We start from the raw sequence: 16,735 nt of genomic DNA, 5'->3' as shown, positions 1-16,735 counted from the left end.
TTGACCTTTATACTATAGTATGTCATTTTTCATGGTTTTCATCATTTCTCTCTTTTTTTGTCATTGTCGAAAACCATGAAAAACGACATATAGTATGTTTTCGTACAAAAAACAAATGTAACACTGTGAAATACAGTGGTATACGGTAACGATACCATCACCATACTGTAAAATCTCATACCATTACTGTAATCACTGTAGGTGAGTGCACGTGCTCCGGACAAGTGACTTTTGTGCCCGGACAAGTGAATGGGAAATGTACTTGTACGAAGGACAGGTGCCTCAAAAAGTTAATGTCAAGCCCTGCATTACATGCCTAGTGAGGAGCAATTATATAACGATAGGTTGAAACTTGAAAATGGGTGAAATCGTCCTTTAAGAACCCTCACAATTTCTGTTTCCAACACCACACTCAAAACACAGCATGGAAGGCTTTTGGGGCGGACTCGAGAGAAAACAGACAGGCTCATTAAAAATTTGAACAATTCCTGTAAACATGGAAACCGGACAAACATGTGAAATGTTCTGGGGTTGGAATGCAACAGTATGGCCATATCCTCTCCCAAAACCAAAAGGAAACAGTTATATAATTTATTTTGTAACACACGCAATTACAGTATGACTGCCAAAGCTGCTACCCAGCTGTACTAAGATTCAAAATAATGAGGTCCCAGTGTGTGTGTGTGTGTGTGTGTGTGTGTTTGAAAATATGCCTGAAAGCAGTCAAGGCCTGCATGAGATGTATGAGGGTTTTAATAAATAAAAAGTGTAAATAGTCATGTTGAAATTGATCGCTGTCGGGCAGAAACTGTCCAAAATGGCCAACATCATCACAGTGCCCTTCATGCATCTCATGGGATATAACATCATCACTGGTTCCAGCCAATCACCTCGTAGAAGAGGGCTTTGAGCAGGCGTGCCTCGTAGGTGACCGTGTTCTTACCGATGTGGATGCGGTCTTCTTCTAAAGGCTGTTCAATGATGGCTGGCTCCTCCTTACCATACACTATACAGAGAGGAAGAGGGACAGAGAGAGACACCTTAAGATACGAGAGAGAGAGAGGCACGCATATCCATTGACCCAAAGACTTTCAACAAGTGTGCCTTCGCGCACACATAAAATGCCTGTTTCTTTTGGGGGGGGGGGGGGGGGGGGGTTAAATCCTTTTGATAATGGTGGGACATGTACTGTATATCTCTGCTGTCGGGGAGAAACCACCCAACTCCAAAATGTTCATTTTTCAGTAAATGAAAAATCTGTATTTTCAGTAATTGAAGAAAATCTTATCTATCTATAAATGCAACACGTCTCTGTCTGTCTGTGTGTACGGTTGTAATGCACGTAACTCGAGAAACGTTCGCCAAAACGACTTCAAATTGGTCACACGCGTTCCACACCCCCACAGAGAGTGCAGTGCATATCTTGAAACATATCTCCATATATGGGCATAAAGGGGACACAGACATAATAACTGGGTGGTGCGTATTAGAGATTAAACAACAAATAACAACCAGAACCAGCAACTGCATTTACTTAATCACATGTGAAAAATGTGGTTTACAATATGTCGGAGAAACGGGTAAAACAATAGGTACAAGGCTGGGACAACACAGATACAATATTAACAATGGAAAAAAGACAACCACAAGGTTTGTTCAACATTTCATGGCTCACGGCATTGAAGCTCTAAAATGCGCTGGACTTCAACACAATCCCAACTGGACAGTAGGACAAAGACGTTTTAATGAAAAACAGTGGATTAAGAACCTCAACACGGATTTTCCTGGAGGCTTAAACATGCCTAAAATCTGATCTTGAACACAACAAAACTTAAACTCAGGATTAAACTGGAGAAATCTAAAAATGATTAGATCAGACTTCCTTCGAATGCATTTATTCCTTGCATTGTGCCTACACACTGTAGGCACAGTGCACTGAAGGTTTTTAATTCCCCACCTCTCTCTCTCTCTCTCATTAGCAGGCTGCAGCACTATCCCTCTCTATTTATGCACAACAGTGCCACTACTGGTAGTCAGAGTCATATACTCGTGCTCATTAACCAACACAAAGACCAACACATAGCCTAGGTAGGTGAACACGGACATTGCTGTTCTTTGGAGTGGTTGCACCACTCAAAAAGAAGAAAAAGAAAAGCTGAAAAAATTGAGTTAGGTTGGCTGTCTGCCAGACAGCAACGATATGTTACTGTTATGTTAACTTTTCATGACCAATGTAAATGCCAATCAATCAATCAATCAATCATCAGTCATTATGATTATGTAAACAACATCCAATTCCCCAAATAATACTAATAGGCAGATTTCCAAGAAATTAAACCCAATCATTTGAGTTAACCAGTGACCTTTCCTCTAGCGCCATCCTCAGGCCAATGTTTTTACTTTGCAGTCAGTATCAAAAAAGCTACATTCGATTATCTATTTAATCTATTACGTAGACTGCACGATGAGCCACGCGCACGAGGCACCCGAGAAGAAAGAAAGGAAAATATGTTCTTCTCGGGAGGAGAGCTGAGGAAATCATTTGGTAGCCTGTGGAGAATGAGTGACAAGTGGTCTCATACAGGGGTCAGGGCTGAGCTTAACAGCCATGATGACACACTGACTAAATACATATGGCACAGCGCAGGGACCCCCAATTACCAGCGAGGGATCATGACTGATAAATATGTATTATGTAAGTGTGTGTGTGTGTGTGTGTGTGTGTGTGTGTACAGTATGATTACAAGCAGTTAAAAGACACCAACATTCATGCTTGTTTTGGAAATTTTAGACAAAGCACAGATATTTGGGCAAGTGTACAGTTTTTGTTAGGTACTAATATACGACATCCCCCACTGCCCCTAACACGCACGCACGCACACACGCACACGCACACGCGCACACGCACACACACACACACACACACACACACACACACACACACACACACACACACACACACACACTAGTGCTGTGTTTCATAAACAATTTACAAATAGCACCATATGTAGAATAAATTATAATATTTTGGTAGGCATGCAGCCAACCAGTTGAATAAATTACACATTGATGCTAAAGTCGGCCATACAAGCCCTGACAAAAAAATATTTTGTAATTTAAAACAAAATGCCCAGACACCAGAGGGTTAACTTTTAGTCTGGCTTTGACCAGACACATAACGTGGATTCACTCACGCCTCCTGATACTGGGGAGGAAGCGCTGCGTGAGTGAATCCACGTTATCAGTCTGGCGGCGCCAATGTCAGGCTTTGCTTTTATAAAGTATGTGAGATCATTAGCATTTTCTGGAAGATTGAATATGCATTCTATTGCTAGTTTGACCACTCTTTCATCTTAAAATACAGAATAGGCGAAAACAGGCTATGTACAAGTTTACAACAGCAGCACAACGTGTTGGACGTTGTAGATAGCCTATTTTCAGTGCATGGCATGCTTCCATAGCGTGTGTGTGTGTGTGTGTGTGTGTGTGTGTGTCTCCTTACTCTCGCAGTGCTCCAGGAATTGAATGCACTCCTGTATAACGGAGTCTCTCAGCATGATCATGTGCTTGGCCATATTCTCCAGCAGTGACAGGAAACAGCGCTTTGCGTAGAACCAAGTGTCTGTCCCCAGCTACAGACAGAGACAGAGAGAAATTACATAAAAAAGGCTTTATACATGTTATAGTCATAAAGGTTCTGTTAACAGATAGGTCTGTTAACAAAAGGTCCGGGCAAATTTCCAAAGAATATATGATCTACAAGCTCACAGCTTGTGGATCATCTATTTTCGCTACTCATCACATGAAAAAGAATATAGGGTTCAAGTTGTTAAGCTACTGCTACAACCTGGACAGTACTGACTATTTTTCTTTTATCTTGAAGGGACACTCCACTGTCAATAATAGATCATTGTCTATTCACAGCTTAGCCGCATGTTATAGGTAAAACAAAATGTACGCTATAGCATCTTTGACAAAAGAATAACCATGCTATGCAATGAAACGTGCAGGGTTATCTATCTCTGCATGTTGTTTTGCGTGCCGTAACCTAAATGAACGGAATCCAACGGCTCCGTCAAACATAAAACAAGCTTACAAGCCATGGTACGGTACGCTTTGGAAAAAGGTTTGCGGGAAATGCCAGACAACAGGCCCTTTAAACTTAAAGTGTGCATACAGCTTAGCTTAACTTTTTTTGTTGGTTTGTTTGTTGTTGGGTTTTTTTTTGCATCAATACAAGGTCAACAATGCACCTACGGCGACACGATGGTGATTTGAAGGGAGCATGAGGCCAATGATGTCTGGCACTTTGACCATCTGGTGAGTTTTAACCACGGTCCAATTCCCCACTCTTTATACTGCTCTCACTTTGGCTGCCTCTGAGTGTGGAGGTTTTGGCCAAAACCAGGGTTCACGTCCCCGTAGATGGCTTTGTGTGTTCAGCTGGTGCTAAGTGGACTCAGGTGCAGGCGAACTCTGGCAGCTGTTGTGTTTACAATGAGAACAAAAGTTCCGACAGGCATCAGAACTGCCTCTGTTTTGACTCGCACCGGCAGAATAAACATCCCCACAGGCAGAGAGCTCTGTATAGGGCAAGCCGCTTGTCGAAAACATACATGAAATCATCCCACTACCACCACCAACGCCGCCATCTCTCAGCTTCTCTGCAACGGCGCTCACTCCCATTGAACAACAACTTCTCTCCGAGAACTAAGCTTAATTTATACTTCATTGGTGTGGCGTCGTGCGCCGAAAATAGCCAGTCTTCAAGCTCACACACTGTGAGCTTATAGAGCTGCTATTTTGGCGCATGACACCATTGTACGACAGAGCATAAATTAAACTTCACATGCCGAGTGACCTTGAAACCACATGAGATGTAAACAAAGTGGAAGCTGTGCCTTCTTTCCAAGAACCTCCAAAAGATAAACTAAATAAAATGGCTGACCTTCTTGTAGTAAGGCTCCAGGCTTTTGATCACGCGGGAGATGCCAAATTCATAGTTCCCCTTGGCACAGTAGAGGGTCCTGAAAGAATGTCACAGCTCATAAAACCACACACATGGACACGTTCCGTTTTTCAGGGCGCTCCCACTGCGAATGTGTCGAACATCCACTTGAGAACCCAACCTCATATTTCCAGATTTCATTGTTTTATTTAATTTTCATAAAGCAACCATATTTTATAGCCTCACAACGCATTGCGACATGAGTGAGATTGTAGATTTGCTATTTTTGAAATATTATATTATTTTCTTGTAAAACCTTCCACAATAATGTCCAAAACAAACAGGCGAGCCAGGTTGAAAGTGTTTAGGTCTCTCTGTGGGTTTTATACATATTTAACCAATGAAAAGTATTAAAAACACATTGTGACTAAATAATAACTACATTGGATGGATTAGAACACAGGTTGACACGTCTGAAAGCGACAATATCACAATTTAAGTTGGTACACTTTGGAAGCCCGGAAGAAACCTGGCTGCAGCATAATAAAAATATACAAAATTTGACTGCTATTATTTGATTAATTCTCTTTTTGTAAAATAATGCTTGGTCAAGTTCATTTGGGGACTCACCCGATGACCAGGTTGACTATACAGAGATGGAAGACCTTCTTGTCAGGATCGTCATAGGAGATCTGCTCCTCCTCTTTCTCAATCTTCCTCATCAGCTCTTCTGCCTGACACACCCAGTGGACATGTTAAACACATGGATTAAAGCAAAACATGAATAATGTGCAATTTGTGAAACAGTGTAAAAGGAGCCGCCACGCTAGCACTGTTTCCTAAACAATCAACACAACATGTAAAACGATGATGTTTTAGTACTATTGTTCCTAGTGTTCTACTGTCTACACACTGCCAACCAAGTGAAGAAATCACCTGGTTGGAAGGCTTTAACCTTTGCCATTATGAAATATATAGACCATTTTATGCAAGATGCTTCTGCACATATTGAGCATTTCAAATGCTCTAATCTTTGAAAGCAATAAGGTACACCCGCACACTGTGTATCTGCTCGGAACAAGAGTACTGTCTTATTTAATGAAGCAACGATTCGGTCACTAGGGACCTTCCTTAGGCAAATGCTCTAATCTTAAAAATATAACCGAAACATCTGGGGCACATTGAGAGCTTGTAGATTAGCTACTTTTGCTGTCCAACATGCTTCCATAGAAGACATGCAGGCTTCTATGGAATCCCAAATGACCCAGTCACAGCGACTGAAAAGTTTAATGTAAACACACTGACACACATTGGATATGTTAAAGGACAACTTTAGTTTTTTTCAACCAAGGTTCATGTTTTAGGTTATTATTAGAGAAACTAAAAGGTGAGTGTTCATTTTCTTTCATTTGCTGCTTTCTTTCGTTTTAGGGATTTTAGCTATTTTTGACAAGGGGGCGGGGGCATTCAAGCATGGGGCTAAATATGTATTTTTTTACCAAATTTGATGGTGATTTATTTATTTATTATTTACTATAGTCCTAATAAACCCCAGGAAATTACATCTGGCCACAGAAGTTCACATGATCTACTGAATGTGAAGGTAGCCTACTGGGGGAAGGATAATACTGTGTGTATAGGCTCAATATGTCTGTTTGTCACATTCAATAGATCCTGTGATCTTTTGTGGCCAGATGTAATTTCTTGGGGTTTATTAGGACTATAGTAAATAATAAAAAAATAAATCGCCATAATATTTTGTAAAAAAATACATATTTAGCCCCATGCTCGAATGCCCCCGCCCCCCTGTCAAAAACTGCAAAAATCCCCAAAACGAAAGAAAGCAGCAAATGAAAGAAAATGAACACTCACCTTTTAGTTTCTCTAATAACCTGAAACATGAACCTTGGTTGAAAAAAACTAAAGTTGTCCTTTAAACACACGGACAGTCCCTCCGTGTATGGGCAATGAACAATGTCAATAGTTTGTGCACATCCAATATGAACTGACCTCTTCGTTTTGGCTGGTCATGATGTAGGAAACACACAGATTGGCCAGAACCACAGCGCTGACATTGAGGATCTGGAGAGAGAAAGGACCACCAGAGAAGGTTCAAACGCAAAGGTGGTTAAGGCAGTGGTTCCAGGGGGTCCCCAGCAAAAGTAGTAAATATAGTATCACACATCATTTGAAGCACTTTATTATTATTAAATGTTGGCCATTTAAAAATAGCGATGTACAAGCTCACAGCGTGGCACGTGACACGCTGTGAGCTTGTAGATATTTTTGAACATTTCAGAAAAATATCGATCGATGTTTGGAACCTTTTGAATACCGGTAATTTATTAACAAAATACTTCTCTTCTGGGGGTCCCTGGCACAAAACATTTTCAGATGGGGGTCCACGGCAAAATACTTTTGAAGCCTAATTTAATCAGTAGTATGACGACATCACTTTAAAAAAAGAACAGATCTACTGTACGCATTGTTTATTTATAGATCTGTTCTTTTTGGCAAGTGACACCCTCACGCAATGGAGAATAAATTAAGCTTTAGAGTCCACTCTGGTAATTGTTGTTTCATCAGGGCTTTCTACAGGTAAATGTACAGGCATTTATGAGGACCTATTTTATGTCCATACCAGTAAAACAAATATGTATTTATTTAACCCATTCTGACCTGAGATCAGATTCATACAAGGTTTCCACCGGACACACACTGGTCTGATGAACCCATTCTGACCTGAGATCAGATTCTAAAAATGTCAGTCGCTCTTCGATTTTTCAAAAATAGCAGACCTACAAGCTCGTATCGCGCCACTCGGTGGCGCGATATGAGCTTGTAGATCTGCTATTTTTCAATAGCTAAAGCATAACATGATGCCGACACCAAAATGGGTGCCCGGTCAGAATGGGATAAAGGACATGTCCAGTTATAAAATTATCCTAATTTAATTTATGGTATCTGGGTTGAAAATATTACTGGTTATTGGATCCCCATTGGGTTCATTTTGTAATTTTGTTAAAGTGTGATCCATAAAAATGTCAAATTTTTTTTTTAAAGCAAGACTAAAGTTAACGCAACTTTTAAGAAGTACCATTAAACTCACAATCCAAACTATTCCAAAAATATGTCCTAATCGTATTTTAAGAGTTTTAAAGACCTACAAAAACCCTGTATAAAGTAAACATGTGACACTCCAATTCTCCAGGTTAATGTCTTTGGGAATCTTGATACATACATACAGGATAAAGAACACAACAACACAGCAGAAACAAACACCACTCCAACAAGGCAAACAAGCAGGTCTCATGCAAAGACAGGAGAGCATGGGCTGTCTCTGGGTCTTGTTACCGAGGGCTTACGCTTGCAGGGACACTCCTGAATGCTACACTGCTCCAGCTAGCGAGCATAGCAATGGAACAAACAAACAAACAAACAAACAGGCAACCTGTCAACCATTTTATGTCTGGACTTGGAACAGCTGTCCTATCGACTTGCATCATTGAGCATTGAGGTGAAGGACATAGGACATGTACACGTGTGTGTGTGTGTGTGTGTGTGTGTGTGTGTGTGTGTGTGTGTGTGTGTGTGTGTGTGTGTGTGTGTGCGTGCGTGTGTACTGTGTACACATTTACACATTTAACGGCCTCAGTTGACGGTAACTCACAATTGACATTGGAAAAAATTGGCCAAAACATTGTGTTTGCCAATGCCAGTGTTATAAAATAAATTAAACACTGTTGAGCAGAGCTGTGTGCGGACCTCTCTCTTTTACATCAAGTCCCTTCAATAGTAACAACAAAAGAAACACTGACTGGTTCAACATACATTAGCACCAATTCTAACATCAACATATTAATGTTATTAAAATGTGTGTCTATGACATAGTGGTATAATTACCAACAGAGGGGGGGTAAAGTGAGAAATTATTTAGTTTAATGAATCCAAGTTCTCAAAGTGGAACTCTTAAGGGTTCCTTTAGTTTAGTTTTGGGGGTTCTAAATGGACCCAGCTTCCCCCGCAAAACGTAGATCACTGCACAAAGCACATTCTCAATCTTTAGTCTCCCCTTAAATCTAAAGGTCACTGTCTGAGTTACAGACTTTTGAGGGTACTCCAAAACTAAACTAAAGGAACCCTTAAGACTAAGAGTTCCACTTTGAGAACCATTGGTTTAACCTCCCTCAGAGTTTGAGGGAGGTCAGCACCCCCTGGTGGACACATTTGCACTCAGTGTGACATACTATATATAATACATGTGTCTACCTGCACAGACAAACAGTCATAGTTTTACATTGCTTCACGACACAAGAAAGCATTTATATCCACACACTGTCCTTTTTTTAAATGTTGCCATTTTAAATGTTACTTGCTTTTTAAAATTACAATCTGAGCTGCCCGTCTCTATTTAACCAAACATAACTTTAACTGTACGAATGGGACCAAATGGAACCCATAGTGGTCCATTCGGTTCCATTTATACACTCTCAGAGTTACAGATGACTAAAGTGACACTGAAGGATCTTACTGTGTGTATTATGCTAAATGTAGCGGGGCCCGAGAAGAACCCACCACGACCGACTCACGTTATCGTAGTGTATTTTGCTAAATGTAGCGGGGCCCGAAAAGAACCCACCGCGACCGACTCACGTTATCGTAGTGTATTATGCTAAATGTAGCGGGGCCCGAGAAGAACCCACCACGACCGACTCACGTTATCGTAGTGTATTTTGCTAAATGTAGCGGGGCCCGAAAAGAACCCACCGCGACCGACTCACGTTATCGTAGTGTATTATGCTAAATGTAGTGGGGCCCGAGAAGAACCCACCGCGACCGACTCACGTTATCGTAGTGTATTATGCTAAATGTAGCGGGGCCCGAAAAGAACCCACCGCGACCGACTCACGTTATCGTAGTGTATTATGCTAAATGTAGTGGGGCCCGAGAAGTACCCACCGCGACCGACTCACGTTATCGTAGTGTATTATGCTAAATGTAGCGGGGCCCGAGAAGAACCCACCGCGACCGACTCACGTTATCGTAGTGTTTTATGCTAAATGTAGCGGGGCCCGAGAAGAACCCACCGCGACCGACTCACGTTATCGTAGTGTTTCTTGACTATGGGCTCGTAGAAGCCGATGGCCTCCTTGTACTTGTTCTCCTGCATGAAGAGGACGTGCGCCACGTTCAGCTTCCAGGTGTCGTGCTCGTCGCAGATCTCCACCGACTTGCGGAAGATCTTCTCCACCATGGGGTAGTTGTCCCTGTTCCAGTAGATCTTGGCCTGGGCCATCAGCACCGGGATGTACCTGGAGACCAGACAAGAGGTTTCATGTACAGTAGGTTTAAAGACTGATGTTTATATTAAGCTACCGGTATATTAACTCAACGACTGCCAGATTAATTTCTCGCTGCGTTTAGCTTCTGACAGGCCTTTTCGTTATATCTTACCTTTTCAAGACATGTTGCGTTTATCGTTTATTTTTATTATAATATCCCCCGGTCGACACAGACACAGTTGACACAGACAGTCGGACACATGTGCTGTGTTCATGGGGAAAAGAGCATGCCTCACCAAAAGAAACACAATCAAGTTCTCAAAAATATCAACACAGTTCAAGTATTTCTATTTCCACTTGAACACAATTAGCGGTGTGTGTGTGTGTGTGTGTGTGTGTGTGTGTATGTCTCTCACTTTTCCAGCATCTGGTCATAGTCCTGCAGAGCCTTTTTAAGTCCCTCATTGTCTCGAGCCACCCGGACCTCTTGCACCTTTAAGGAGATGAGAAAGAACTGCAGTCAATCACAGTCAAACCTTTTGCTGTTTATACGTCACTGTCGGGCAGGCACGTGCAGAGGGGGGGGGGCAATAAGGGCTTGTGTGGGGGGCAAATAAGGGCTTATGTAGGGGGGTGGGGGCAAAAAAAGCTTATGTGGGGGGCCAAAAAGGGCTTATGTTTGGGGGCAAATAAGGGCTTGTGTGAGGGGGCAAATAAGGGCTTATGTGTGGGGGCAAATAAGGGAGTTTGAGCCCCTGCCCCCCCAGTGCTCTCTGCACAGCCCTGTTGTAAACGGGTGTAAACCTTGTCCAAAACTGTCCCCTTTTTACTTCTGGTGAGCCGATTGCGAACGAAAATAAAAGCCTGGGTACCGAGGCTACTTTTGGTACAGCTTGCTGTTCCTTTAATGATCTGTATGTACAGTAGGTGAGATGTTGTTATTGCGATGTTGTTATTTCCTACTTCCTAGTGTTTGATAGGCTAATAGTAGACAGCCACAAGAGGGCACCAGAACGGAAGTTTCACATTTAATCACCCTAATGAAACCCTATCAAACCCATCTGATATTAAAACCCCATCAAGTGCCACAGGTGGTCCCACGACCCCACTTTGAGAACCACTGACCTATAAGATCATGTGATCATTATTGTGATGATGAACAATGTACTGAGTCTGTACAGTATACAGTAATACTCCCATTCACATTTCTGTTAGGCAGCAAGCTTAGCTCTGAATCATTTGACATACAGCAGTCCGCTTAGTTTTCTACACATTTTTCAGCCTAGGTGAAAAGCATTTGGAAATGATGTGAGACAATAGTCTGTCTCCGGAGACTAGAGGGAGAAAAGACATGGAGTCATGATGGCTGAAGAATTCTCCTGCACCCTTTGCAATTTTTTTTGCCACTAAATGTATGTGTGTATTGTGTTGCTTCTATTACTGTTTTTAAGTCACATGCCTGCAACCATTATTGAGTGGTACATGAATAAAAGCTGAGGCACACCTGTTTGGCTAGCTTGCGTAGCTGCTCCGTCAGTTTGGCGTTCATCTCGTCGAACTTCCTGAAGGCCTGTTGAACCAAGACAAGACAGGAGGGCAAACATTTGAACCGTACAATGGTTCTTTCACAGAACAGAAAGAAACAGGTTCTTCTCAGTTTAACAGATTACTACTCCATTTGGTTCCATTTGTACACTGTCCGAGCAAAATGAACACTCACAATTTTGCAGTGCAGTTTTCCATTCATTCAGCTAGTTGATTGCATTCCCACCGCGGCCAGAGAGAATGCTTGATTCAGACTGGCCATAGAGTGAGCAATATTTTGTCATTTATCTATCTAGAACAGAGAACAGAGGGTCATTTGAGAAGTTACCTCTTCTGGCGCTGTCTGGCAAGTCAACATGGCGTCCAGGAACTCATACAGGTACTGAGGGTGAAAAAAGAACCAGCACACAATCAGCGCACAAACGTGAAAGCTTTCTATGCTCCACAACAACTCAGAGGCAATTATTGTAAACAATAATGATGAACACATAATTCCTAATTACAATAATATTATTGTGAAATGGACCATTTCTAGATAATGAGATGTTAATTTTACTTGTGTAATTTCTTGGCCAGTTCACACTTGTAAAATACTTATTGTCTCAGTAAAATAAATACACATACCGTACTTTAAGTTTATATATTTTCATGACAATACTTTGAACGACTTTAAATACAGGACTATTACTGCATTGTGGTATCGCTACTTTAAAGTTTGTACTTTCACCACTGGTATTACTTACTGGGGAGAGGAACTTGTATGTAAGATGAGCCTTGTCAGCCAACACATCAGCAGCCAGGTCAAAATACTGAGAGAGAGAGAGAGAGAGAGAGAGTGAGAGAGAGAGTGAGAGTGAGAGTCAGACAGACAGACAGAACTTTACTTTTGATTTATTACCGGTAGTCACTGCCTCAGCAGGAAGAACATTATTAATATTGCAACGAATGATGTATAACAACTGGATTTAAACAAAAATAAACGAAATAAATAACTCATGACAAATATAATAAGCCGACAAACATTAAACACAATCTAAAGCGATCTCTTTCATCTCTTCTCAGTCTATTCTTAAAACCAAATTGATTAAAACTAAATATAGACAGACACAGAGTGACTCAAGCCAACAGTGTCATTAATACCATTTTAATGAAATTGTCTCTGTGGTGTGTGAGCAGGGGGGGGTGCAACTTTTTCATTAACCCATTCCGGACGGGAACCCGTTTTGGTGTTTTAACTAAGCATGATGTTATACTTTAGCTATTTAAAAATAGCAGATCTACAAGCTCATGGCGTGCCAACGAGTGGCGCGCTATGAGCTTGTAGGTCTGCTATTTTTGAAAAATCATAATCGTAAATGGGTTAAGGCTCGCACCACGTTGGAGAGGGTGGGTGAGATCCTGCCTCCTAATACCAAACAATTACAAACCCACACCGGCAGAAACACTCGTTAAACAGACCAGCGGTGCGTTCTCATGGCTGCGCATAATTAGTTACATTAGGAGAAAGGCATCATGAGCCAGGCAAGACTGAAGCTGTACAACGTTGCTGTTGCCGGGAAGAAACCTCCATATGCTAACGTTTTGTGGGGTTTTTTTTGTGCGTGTGTGTGGTTTCTTTTTTTTTAATTAACGCACTACTTCATCAGATCCGGAAGCTCAAAACGCTTGTACATCTGCTATGTTTGCCGTTTTTGAATTTGAATCCAAAACAAATCTAAAAACTCACTTGATATTAAGGATTTTCTTTTGTGCAATTGTCTGCTCCACTTCAACTTAATTGTCCCCAATGTTTTGCAGTTTTACTAGTGTTGTAGACAGGGTATTCCGAACCTTCGATGAACCATGTCACACTTATGTGATATGTACAGTACATTCTGGAAGGTTTTGAATGCCATTAAATTACATACTTGCAGTAGAGGAGCACATTCATTTTATGGTGTTTTTACCTCATACTTGCAGTAGAGGAGCAGCAGGTTGCCGAAGGTGACCGGGGGGAAGGGGACCTGCTGGAGGAGGAAGGCCAGCTTCTCAAACCCCTCTGTGGGCTTCTTGTCCATGTTCATCAGAGCCTGGTTGTGGAGGGTCACCGCGTCCAGCTCCTATATGGCAGGAAGGCACACACACACACACACACACACACACACACACACACAGTCCAATTGGTGTCTGCCATCAGCGTGAATGTAATGCACATTGTAAAGCACTTTGGACAAAGGTTCTATATAACCCTTGTTGTTCATTTAAATAAATATTTTAAAAAAAGAATAGCGATGACGTGTTAATTGTGAGCATCACTTTCACCATTTTTGACAATATACAATTTAAAATAGAGCATAAGGGATCATGGCTTCCCTGCTTGCGAGTGTTTTGTGTTGTGTATGAGGTGGGCTGCAGACACACGCACACACACAATAATGTAAAAACTATTGGGAGAAAGATGGCAGACATACCTCTTCCGATCTAGGAGGCATGTCGGTCAAGGCATCCTGTGCACCTTCCACTGGAGGAATCCACATAAAAATGAACAAATAAATAAACGAAGAATTGCGGTCCATAAATGTTTCCATTTCTGTTGTTCATTGTTTGCATACATGCATATCCTGGGTGACAAATGGATGTTGTTTCTTTTGACTTATTCTATTGATGGTATTACTGCACTCCCTACTGATATTACACCCTGAATTCAAACCACTGCTTCTCATTCCAACTGAACTCGCTGGGCACGTCGGCGGGTGAAGGATTCAAATAAGAAAATAGCTGCACGGCATGTTTCGAGCTTGTATAACTTTTGATGCTTTTGTGTGACGCTGTAGTATGATCAAGTAAGCAGTAGGGCATTGATTTCCGAAAAAACACAAAAAGTTAGAATAAGGTTTCTGCCCGACAGCAGCGATATAGGCTAATAAGACGTAAACCCACTAAGTGGCCACTCAAAACTCAGCACACAATGCTGTGTTCCCGTTTTTATTTTTATTTCAACAACTCACAGCAATGAACCACCACATTTACACACTGACATACAAGCGAGTGGGAGTCGGCGCCAAGTTCTGTCTCTGGGGTTTTGGAATATCCGTCTCATCCTCCCACCCTTGATGAGAGAGAAGATCCTGCCCTTATGGTTCTGGCAGCATTAATTGATCACGCTGGAGCGTGATCTTGCACTATTTGTAAGCGCCATCTGCCTAATATTATGTCAGAAGTTTAAGGGGGTTATGAGAAAGTGTGGTGCGTGTGAGTGTGTACACAGGAAAGTCCTGTATGTTCATTAACCATTTGTAAGTTAAAATAACATCTACTGTGTAGCGTAAGGTACTAACACCTGTATGGTTTTTTTGTGACTTCTTCTTGCAAAGCAAATAAATCTGTATGACAGTTTTTGAGATAAAAGGGAGCCTGGAGTCTTTCCGTGTGGGTGCTCACTCAACCGTCCCACCCCTTCTCTCTTGTTTACTTGTTTTGATCCTCAAGTCTCTCTGTCACTCTTTCCTCCACTCCCCTCTCAGAGCTTCTCTCCAATTATTTTTGTTAGACCAATAAGCGATAGACTGTGAAACAGTGTGAACGAAGCCCCCACACAATAGCGCTGTGTTTAATAAACTATTAACACAATACGAAGAATGCAAATTACATAAAATGTACCACATTGGTACCCTTTAGTCGTTTTAAAACCTTGGTGAGCATACAGACCCCCACAATATGTAACTGTTTTTAGAATTAGCTTAGTCTTAGCTTTTTATTTGTAAACCTATGTAATTCACATGTAAACCTTGTTTTTCTTCTCCTGATCTTCTGATGTATTGTGATGTTTTTTGTCTATATGATATTGTATTACTCGACACTGAAAATTTTGATTACTCAGTGTAATTTCGAGAATAAACAAAACTTGAATGAATGTTTTAGTAATATTGTTCCTGCTGTTCTACATACTGCCAACCATGTGAATAAATCACATACTGCTTTAAACTTTTATGAAATATCCTAGTTTTATGGAAAATGCTTCTAAACATATTTATTTTATTTATACGTTTATTTAACAGGGACAATACAAAAAACAATGTATCAAGTTGTAAAAACATGAAACCGTTGCATTGTACATAGGGTTTGTAGCCAAGGCTAATTTGCAACCCCAGTTCCTGGTTAGGCCTTTCTATACAGCAGCTATACATCTACCTAAAACAATCTTTTACAACTACACATCTACCTAATATGATAGACCACTTCAAATGCTCTAATCTTTAAAATAAATACGGTAACCAAAAATAGTCTGTCTATAAGCTCTCAAGGTGTAGCAGACGCATTGATAGACCCATAGAAGAGATGCTCTCTGGAATCCAAATGATGGTTGTGGCGACTTTAATCCATGCGCTCTGTCTCAATTTCTGTCATTAATTCACCTTGCTTCTCTTATGCATGCACCTATGCATGTCTCTCTGTTTTTCTCATCTCCACTAGTATTTTCTCTCTGAGCTGCCCTCTGTGGATGGTGTGTGTTCTGTCTGTGGTCTCTCGGTTTATCAGCTGGTACTGTGTGGATGGTGTGTTTGTGTGTCTGTGTTCTCACAGCTGTTCAGCTGGTACTGTGTGGATGGTGTGTGTGTGTCTGTGTTCTCACAGTTTATCAGCTGGTACTGTGTGGATGGTGTGTTTGTGTGTCTGTGTTCTCACAGTTGTTCAGCTGGTACTGTGTGGATGGTGTGTGTGTGTGTGTCTGTGTTCTCACAGTTGTTCAGCTGGTACTGTGTGGATGTGTCTGTGTTCTCTCACAGTTTTTCAGCTGGTACTGTGTGGATGGTGTGTGTGTGTCTGTGTTCTCACAGTTTATCAGCTGGTACTGTGTGGATGGTGTGTGTTCTGTCTGTGGTCTCTCGGTTTATCAGCTGGTACTGTGTGGATGGTGTGTGTGTGTGTCTGTGTTCTCACAGTTGTTCAGCTGGTACTGTGTGGATGGTGTGTGTGTGTC

At 41.5% G+C, this 16,735-nt stretch overlaps 1 protein-coding gene across 1 annotated transcript in view; it reads right to left on the bottom strand.

Moving 5' to 3' along the window:
- Positions 1 to 19: 19 nt before the first annotated feature.
- Positions 20 to 16,735, bottom strand: part of ift70 (intraflagellar transport 70) — a 20,889-nt gene continuing 4,173 nt past the window's right edge. Inside the window, exons 6-18 of the mRNA XM_083778917.1 lie at positions 16,540 to 16,555; positions 14,226 to 14,275; positions 13,722 to 13,874; positions 12,519 to 12,584; positions 12,104 to 12,157; positions 11,735 to 11,800; positions 10,647 to 10,723; positions 10,050 to 10,260; positions 6,959 to 7,030; positions 5,579 to 5,682; positions 4,949 to 5,027; positions 3,503 to 3,632; positions 20 to 1,006 (exon numbers count right to left, since the gene is read on the bottom strand). Coding sequence (XP_083635043.1) covers positions 870 to 1,006; positions 3,503 to 3,632; positions 4,949 to 5,027; positions 5,579 to 5,682; positions 6,959 to 7,030; positions 10,050 to 10,260; positions 10,647 to 10,723; positions 11,735 to 11,800; positions 12,104 to 12,157; positions 12,519 to 12,584; positions 13,722 to 13,874; positions 14,226 to 14,275; positions 16,540 to 16,555 — 1,215 coding nt within the window. The 3' untranslated portion in view covers positions 20 to 869. The remainder of the gene's footprint in view (positions 1,007 to 3,502; positions 3,633 to 4,948; positions 5,028 to 5,578; positions 5,683 to 6,958; positions 7,031 to 10,049; positions 10,261 to 10,646; positions 10,724 to 11,734; positions 11,801 to 12,103; positions 12,158 to 12,518; positions 12,585 to 13,721; positions 13,875 to 14,225; positions 14,276 to 16,539; positions 16,556 to 16,735) is intronic.

This window comes from Protomyctophum parallelum (genome assembly GCF_964188405.1).
Source record: "Protomyctophum parallelum genome assembly, chromosome: 13".
NCBI lineage: Eukaryota > Metazoa > Chordata > Actinopteri > Myctophiformes > Myctophidae > Protomyctophum > Protomyctophum parallelum.
Note: the sequence above shows the minus strand (reverse complement) of the source record. Positions and strands in the feature narration are given on the sequence as shown.